Consider the following 8,322-nt stretch of genomic DNA (forward strand, 5'->3'; position numbering starts at 1 on the left):
TTGTGTTTGGAAGGCACACTTAAAAAAAACACAAAAAAAAAACTTTCCCCTCCACATTTTTTATTTTGACATTGCTATACAGTACAATCAATTCACTTGTCACAATGTTGCCACTGTAAAAAAAAATAAGTCCGCTAAATAGCCAGTGCAGCTCCTTTCTTCATACAAAGCAGATTTACCTCACAGTTACAGCAGCAAGCGACTCACGTCACCAATACTCCAAAATAAATGCAATTTGAATGCTAAAACACGGAAGCTTCGGCTGTGCTTTTTGCTAACATCCGCTTACATCAAGAGAACTTTGTTATAACGCAGCAGTTTCGGCAAGTAGGCCCTCACGCTTACTGGTGCTGTTGTTGTCACATGGTAAGCAAGTATGGCGACACGGGATCAGGGGCTGGTCCGAAGCGAGGCCGCGGGCGTGAGATATGCGGCCGAGGAGGGCCTGGGTCTGTGGCACGGACTCTGAGATAGTGACATCAGGGCGGCGGAAGACACGGATGCCGAAACACACGCCGCTTGTGGAGCTTGATACCTGGAACACGGCCCCCCAAAAAATATATTTTCGGCAATTTTCCGGGAAAGGTTTGGGGCTCAGGGGCCACATTTGATTTTTAAAAGAGGGCAAGGTCATTCACAGATGACATTAAAAAAAAAAAAAAAAACATAACAATCAAAAAGTTAAACGTCTATGCATGTGATGTGAACATAAAAGTTTTCCATTCATAATTATTTTCTTTGTAATTAACTATTTAAAATAAAAATGGGAGTTATTTATTTTATATTATTTTCTTTGTAATTAACTAACCATTTATTTAAAATAAAAAAGTGAGTTTTCTATTTTATGGTATTCATTATCTTTAGTTTCTTCTTCTTCTTCTTCTTCTTCTTCTTCTTCTTCTATTTAAATTGTTGTCATATTTACAACATATCAATTAATTATCAAATGAGGTAAATAAATACATGTAAATATGTATCTACAAGCATGAACAAAAAAATTATTTTTAATTAACTAAATTTATGAATACGGTCCTAATATTACAAGAAAGCAATTATTTTTGAGAAAATGAAAATTTTCTTGTAAATCACAGCTTTATTTTTTGGGACATTGCGATTTCCACATATTACATATTGTTTGAATCATTTTAAGATTTTTCTATAATATTTTTTAATTTCCTTGGCATTTCTGTGACATTTGTTGCAATTTATTTATTTATTTATTCGTTCGTGTAGTTATTTGTGCATGTGCAGTATTTACTATTGTTATATTATTACAATTATTAGAATTCCACAGGTGGTCTTACCAGGATCTTGATTTCCTGAGCCGCTGGGTCGAGCGGGTATTGTCCCCCCCGGCGCCGTCCAGCATCACGTTGGGGGAGAAGGCCCTCTCCAGACGAGCCCCGTGAAGGTTGAGGCTGAACATGGCGGGCGGCGACACGTCCAGCTGCAGTAGCATGATGTTCTCCGCCTGGTCGTCAGACAACACGTCACGTGACGCGTCACATGGCCTCGACTATTTTGACACTCGTTCCCAATCACTGTGTCATCCATTTTCACTTATTGCATTCAAATTGAAATGTTTGATTTTTATGACGTTATTTAAAACAATAACGTCATAAAACGTTATTTTATGACGTTACATCACAATAGCCAGAAGAGCTGATTTTTTTTTCAACGAGACATTTTAAAGAAATCTTCAAATAAAAACGCTGTTTTTTTTAAGTACAATAATATAGAGTGCTATTTTTCCTCATTATAATACACATTACAAAACGTTTGATTGTTTTTATTGGGAAGACTCCCATGACACCACTGTATTACATAATATATTGTATTTTATATTTTATCTCTGCAAGCGGCAAGTGCTGACCTGATATCTTGACGGGGCCCCGGTTGCCGTGGCGACAGCAGATTGCGCATACTGGCTGATTGGACGTTTGTATCCCACGGCGGAGAGAGGTCTTCTCTTCACCCGTGTGGGCGTGCTGGCAGCCAAATGGGGGCAATTAAACGCACTAGTAAATAAGTAGGGAGAAAAATCATATTGTGTATTAAGTTGTCCAACACTTGAGAAATCATACACGGCATTTTTCCCCCCCACAACATGGTAATAGCAACCACATGAAACGTTATCAAGCTTTTTTTTATGGTAAACCATTTCATCCTTATATTGAAGTCATATCTGCATCCGGCACCTGCACATCCGGCACGGCTGCATTCAGCATGGGACATTCACATTTTTTAGCAACACTAATCATCGATTAAACCGTAAACTGTTTCATCTTTCGTATAAAGTCATAGTCGCATCTGCACCCAGTACCGCTGCATCCGGCACCAAAACATCCAGCGCCACCACTTCCGCATTTCTTTTCTGACACGATAATACGAAAAAAAAAAATTCTGTTTCTGGATGTTATCACAGTACAGTATATTGGTAACCTGTAAACGGTCTAATCCGTATTATGAAGTCATAGTAGCATCCGCAACCGGCACCGCACTTCTACATCCACATTTTATTTTCATGACACAATAATATTAACTGACTGAAATGCACCATGCATATTGTTTTCACGACACAGTTTATTAATAAATTGTAAACTATTTCGTCCTTATTAAGGGAGTCACAGCTGCATCTAGCATCAACATTTTTTTTTTTTTGACACGATAATACTAACCAGTTGAAACATTATAAAAGACATTATAATTTTATGAGGGAAAACCAAACCACTTTATCGCTAGTCATAATTGCATCCGGCACCTCCAACAACGCCGCACTTGCATTTTTTTCATGATAGTAATACCAACTGTCTGATATGGTAGCACATTTTTGGGGGTAAAACATAACGACTTTCATCGCCTCTATGGACTCATATCCACGTTTCAGTTTATCAGTTTATTTTTGAAAGGGGACAATGCAATTTCATAAAACACATGCAGTACACATGGTTAAAAAAGCCAGAATTAGCCAGAAGGCTAGTTTTCATCTGTAGTCCCCCTGGCCATGATGTAGAAAAGCAGTAAAATACATCTACAAAGACAATATAATACAGGATACATAATCAAACTATACTATTAACAGAGAATAAAACCATAATTGTTTTGATCATAACAAAAAAAACAACATAACATACTTGTCTGTTAGTGTTGGCAGCTATAGGTGTTAACTTGCCACATTTTCAGTTTTTTTGTGAAGGCCTTGTATGTTGTAAGCAGTTTAACCTCCTCAGGTACTGAGTTCCACTCACCAGCGCTCCTCACTGACCAGGCTGACTTACTGAAAGTGCTCCTGCGCAGAGGAATGAGACAGTCACCTCTGACAGAGCCTCGAGTGACACGCTCAGAGCTGTTTCTTTGGCTGATGTCACATATTAACAAACTGTAAACCGTTTCGTCCTTAATATAAAGGTCATAGTCGCATCTGCATCCGGTACTTATGCATCCAGCACTGCTGCAGCCACAGTTTTTTTTCTCAACACAATAACACTAACCGTCAAAAGAATTTCCTAGGTTTCTTGGTAAATCATTTTATCCCTATTATGTAGTCATAATCGTATCTCCATCCAGCACCACCCGCATCCGGCACATCCGCATTTTTTTTTCATGACACAGTAATACTAAATGTCTGAAATGTTATCACTGTTTACTGGAAAACTGTGAACCATTTCATCCTGCCTATTAAGTCATAGACGTTTTCGCATCCGGCACGGGCACATCTAGCCCTCGTACCTTTCGGACGGAATGGCCGACAGCAGCCTCCACTGATCTTCCTCGGCGTCAAAGTGAAGTCTGTTTATGATCTTTTTCTTTTCGGCGGGAGGGACGAAATTCTCCATCAAGAGGGATCTGAAAATAAGCAGACACATAATTACACATGCACGCCAATATATTAGGTACACGACGGTCGTTCAGAGGTGGATAATAATAATCAAGTGACGTCGAGACAGAGTTGTTCTCACTTGTACTTGAGCTCTCGCGTGAGTTGGTTCTGCGTCTGTTCCAGCTCCTGTCTGGTTGCGACGTGCTCGTCGATCACGTCGCGCATCTCAGCCCATACCAGCTGCAGTTTAGTGTACAACTAGACGTGCCGCAATAGATCAGTGTCATAGAGTTTCATTGACAGTCGTGATAAAATTGAGAAATGGAATCTGCGGAAAACTGAAAGAAAAAGGTCGTGTATTTTAGAGATTGTAGATTTGCAGATTTGAAATAAACACCTTTTGCAAGGAAAAGGAAAACTGATAGTTATCAAAAAATGAAGAATATTTCAAGAAAAATAAAATGTTGCAATAGTACAAGAAAATGTTTCAATCTTGAATCTTTCTTAGAAAAATGAAAGAAATTAGGAAAACAGTGGAACATTTTCACCCATAAATTATTTTTGAAAAAACAAAAAAAGGTTTTATATTTTCACCAAAAATTGTTAATTTAAAAAAAAAGCAATTAAAAATGTATAGATTTTTGAAGAAAAAAGTTGCACCTACTTTTAAAAAACTTTTCAGGAAAACAAGATAGAAAGAAGAAGAAAAAGGAATATATTTTTCTAAAACAAGTCATATTTTGGGGTAAGATTTAGTATATTCTCACAGATAATTATAGATTTTCAAGAAAGAAGTTCTATATTTGTGAGACAAAAAATATGTATATTTTCAAGAAAGAATTTGTATATTTTGGAGAAAAAGGTTTATACCTGTATATATATATATATATATTTATTTATTTTTAAAGATGCACTCATACAGGATTAAAGTTGAAATGTAAATAGCAGTTTCTTGAATTCAACACATATATTTCCTGCACATAATAAATCTGAACTCTGAATTAATATACACATTTTTCCTTAAAGATATTTTTGAAAAGACTTTTCTTGTCAAAAATATAAACTTTTCTAGCTTTTCCCTGTCTTGCAAAAGGTTCCATTTCCATTATTGTCTTTCAGCTGTCTGACGACGACAGCTTTTTGCTTCAAATGTGATGTGTACCTAATGACGTGTCCCGCTATGCCTTGCGGGCGGGCTCACCTTCCTCAGCTTCTTGGTCTTCATCTCCACTTCCTGCTGCAGCGAGGAGAAGGTTTCCCTCATCTCCAGAGTCTCCTCGTCCTGCAGCGTTATCTGCCGCTGCATCTCCCTCTCCCGGCGAATCTTCGACCAAACACCGCTCGGTTCAATCGGCTGAGTCGTCGGACGACGAAACTTTTCTTACCTGCTCGGCGATCTCGCGCCTCTTCTGCTCCAGCAACTTCTGCTGCTCATTGGTGTGATCCGTGATGGTCTTGCCGCCCTCCAACAATTTGCTCTCCATGGCCTGGAACGCAAACACATACATCAAGGTAGGAGACCACTGCAGTATATTTAAAAAAAAAAAGAACCTTTATATATTTTTGAGGAAGTTGCAAGAGAAAAGGAATGTATATTTTTTTTAAAGTCATATATTTGGGGGGGGGGTGTCAATGAAATCAATGAATAAAATATAACAAATTGATGAATATAAAAAAATGACTTAATTTAAGGAATATTTAAAATATTTGTTTTATTGGGGGGGGTTTCTAGTGTATTGTAATTTCCAATAGCTGCCACAAGATGGCGGCACACAACTAACTTGTCAACTCACTTCAGCATTTGCGAATGCCAAACCGCGAATATGCGAATATGCGGGCGTTTGCTGAAAATCTTAGCAAGCCGCTGTTTTTGTGCTAAGGCCAAAGCAATTAGTGGCGGCATCTTGTGTTTGGTTGGTGGTCCTTGAATGCACCACACGCACAGGTGGTCTACCTTGTACTTCTCAATGATCTTCTCCACGGCTTCCCGATCCCACTGGCTGTGGTCGGTTTTCCCGTTGGAGTGGCGCCTCGTGATTTGGGGCCCGCCGCTGGCTTCTCCCTCTTCCTCCTCCTCCTCGTCCTCCTTCCAAAGTTCCGCGAGGTCCCTGCTGAGTCTCTTGCTGTCCCTTCGCCTCTGCCGCCGCTCGCTGGCCAGGGCGCCTCGCTCCTCCAGGAGGGCCTTGAGTCTGGCGATCTCCCTCTGGAACTCCCTGAGGAGGGCGGCCTCGGGGTCCTCGTTGACGCGGGGCTTGTTCTTGATGTTCTTGGCCCGGCCGGCGTACCTCAGGGTGGCCAGGGACTCGTGGCGGTCTCGCTCCGAGGGCCCCACCGTGGCGATCATGACTGTCTTGGCGTTGCCGCCCAGCGAGTCTCGCAGGAGGCGGGTGAGTTTGGAGTCCCTGTAGGGCACGTGGCCGCCCTTGCCGTCCGCCAACGCCGAGATGACGTTCCCCAAGGCGGAAAGCGACAGATTGATCTTGGCCGCCTCCCGCAGCCGCTCGCCCCGGGCGCCCGTCCGGCTCTGCCGCTCGCTCCCGGCCAGGTCCACCATGTTGAGGCGCCCCACCCGGACCTGGTCCTCGGACTCGGACCCGCATTCCACCGTGACGGCGAAGATGGCGTGCGAGCGGGAGCTGTGGCGGTTGGCGTCGGTGGAGCCCACCGAGCGGGATCGGTCGCCCAGGGTGAGCAGGTGGTGCATCTCGGCCGGGTCCTTGGTGACCACCCAGGACAGGTCCTTGACGTAGACGCCCTCCTCGGGGCTCTCCTTCAGCTCCAGCTTTCTGCCGTTCTCCACTGAAACAAAAAGTGGAATGAAAAAAAATGACTCAAACGTGTCACGGCGAACCTTTCGGGATGTCCGATCCCACTTTTTTCCAGACCCATACCAGTACGAGTATTCACTCGAGGGCTCGCCGATACAGAATACCCATAACACCGATACTTTTGAGGCATACAATGTCTAATAACACAATGACTTCTAATTATAAGCTATCGTTGGGGGCATCCATTTTTGATATAAACCGCTAAATAGTGATTAAGGATTTTCGGGAATGAGTGAACAACTCCGAACACAGCCACATAGTAGATTGACTTCTTCTTTGGTCTTATTTTCAATATCCTTACACAGCAGGTCCCGGATCTCCTCCTGGTAGATCTCCAAGTAAGAGGAGCGGACCAGGTACTTGTGGCCCCGGCTGCGGGAGATGTGGGCGAAGATGTGATGGAAGGCGTTGGGGATGACCCCCCGCCTCTCCGGGTCGCCCGGCACCCCCCTCATGGTCCACGTCTTGCCCGTGCCGGTCTGGCCGTAGGCGAAAACCGTCCCGTTGAAGCCCAGCAGAACCGAGTCTACCAGGGGCCCGACGGCGTCGTCGTACACCTCGCCCTGGGTGGACCCCCAGCCGAACACCGAGTGGAAAACGAACTCCTTCGCGAGCTCGCCGGCTGGAGCGCTCGGGTTCCGCACGCAGATGCGGCCCAGCTCGGGGTCCACTTCCAGGATGGAGCTCCCCTTCTCGGCCGTCGCCTCCTTGTTGTTGGGCGGCCGGCAGCGGACCACCACCCGGACCGACTCGCACGCCGTCTTCCCCTTGTTGCTCGTGGACATGGTTGAAGACCTCGCCTTCTCTCTCTCTTTTCACGCTTCCATTCTTCCGGCCGCGTCACGGTGAACTCGAGGTGTGATAGCCGCGACGCGGGCTCCGCATCGCGGCTGGAACGATGTCAACACGCCGGCAGCACCGGAACACGCCCTGACCGGGATGACGACGGACAATGGCAGGCGAGGCAAACACACGTGACCCGCCCACGACCAATCGCGTCACGGCAGCGGTTGCCCACCCGCCGGCCACTTCTTGAGGGACATGTGACAAACAGGAATCGATGTGCATTTAGAATAGCATTTTAGATTTGCTGCATTACTTGTCCAGTTTTTCACATTTGCACGTTTATTACAAATACCTTCCAAACACGTATTAAATAACTGGAGCTACATTCAATAATAAAAACAAAAAAAAAAAAAAAAACTATGTCATCAAGTTGGTTCATTTTGATTTAAAAAAACGCAAAACACGAGAAACAATTTTACGTTTTTATTTGACTAAATAATTGGTTAAGTTTCAATATGTAATAAAATGAGCGTGGTTTTGATTAAAATCAACTTTTTTTTTACATAACACAAAAATGTGTAAAATGAATATTTTTACATCAGATCTCATAAATTCCCACCTCTCTTTAAAACACAATTTACCTAAAAAAAAATATACAGTGTTACTAAGTCGGGTTACAACTTTAGTCGGAAATGTATAGCTTCCTCTCAAAAACATTTTATTCTTGTAGGATTTTTGTTAATTTTTTTGTCAAAAGTATTTTTGTGGAAAATGTCTCAAAAATATACCATCATACGTTTGAAAAGATTGTCTCAAAATTAACAAAAATAATACAAAAAAAAAAAAAGGAAAGAGTTCTAAAATGAATATTTTTAAATTTCATAGATT

General features: G+C 42.7%; 1 protein-coding gene across 3 annotated transcripts; it reads right to left on the reverse strand.

The window, feature by feature from the left end:
* Positions 1-40: 40 nt before the first annotated feature.
* On the reverse strand, positions 41-7,625 carry LOC133488200 (kinesin-like protein KIF3B). Of its 3 annotated transcripts, none has more exons than XM_061795810.1 (9): positions 6,950-7,621; positions 5,775-6,619; positions 5,206-5,307; positions 5,022-5,144; positions 3,960-4,078; positions 3,730-3,846; positions 1,874-1,988; positions 1,305-1,471; positions 41-535 (listed from the first exon to the last, which is right to left on the reverse strand). In XM_061795810.1, the coding sequence occupies exons 1-9, from the start codon at positions 7,431-7,433 to the stop codon at positions 391-393; spliced, it is 2,217 nt and encodes a 738-aa protein (XP_061651794.1). In that variant the 5' UTR covers positions 7,434-7,621; the 3' UTR covers positions 41-390. The 3 variants fall into 3 exon arrangements, with proteins under 3 accessions (XP_061651794.1, XP_061651793.1, XP_061651795.1); XM_061795809.1 differs by having other exon boundaries at positions 1,874-2,018; positions 6,950-7,620; XM_061795811.1 differs by lacking the exons at positions 41-535; positions 1,305-1,471; positions 1,874-1,988 and adding an exon at positions 2,026-3,289 and having other exon boundaries at positions 6,950-7,625.
* Positions 7,626-8,322: the final 697 nt, after the last annotated feature.

Source organism: Phyllopteryx taeniolatus, chromosome 13 (genome assembly GCF_024500385.1).
Source record: "Phyllopteryx taeniolatus isolate TA_2022b chromosome 13, UOR_Ptae_1.2, whole genome shotgun sequence".
Lineage (NCBI taxonomy): Eukaryota > Metazoa > Chordata > Actinopteri > Syngnathiformes > Syngnathidae > Phyllopteryx > Phyllopteryx taeniolatus.

What these genes read in the sequence shown, in the direction of transcription:
- LOC133488200 (XM_061795809.1), bottom strand. Translation starts at nt 7,433, where the DNA reads ATGTCCACGAGCAACAAGGGGAAGACGGCGTGCGAGTCGGTCCGGGTG. An exon ending in GGCGCGAGATCGCCGAGCAG is followed by an intron (nt 5,145 to 5,205) that starts GTAAGAAAAGTT and finishes GTTTGGTCGAAG; the next exon opens with ATTCGCCGGGAGAGGGAGAT. An exon ending in CTCAGGAAATCAAGATCCTG is followed by an intron (nt 536 to 1,304) that starts GTAAGACCACCT and finishes GCCGTGTTCCAG; the next exon opens with GTATCAAGCTCCACAAGCGG.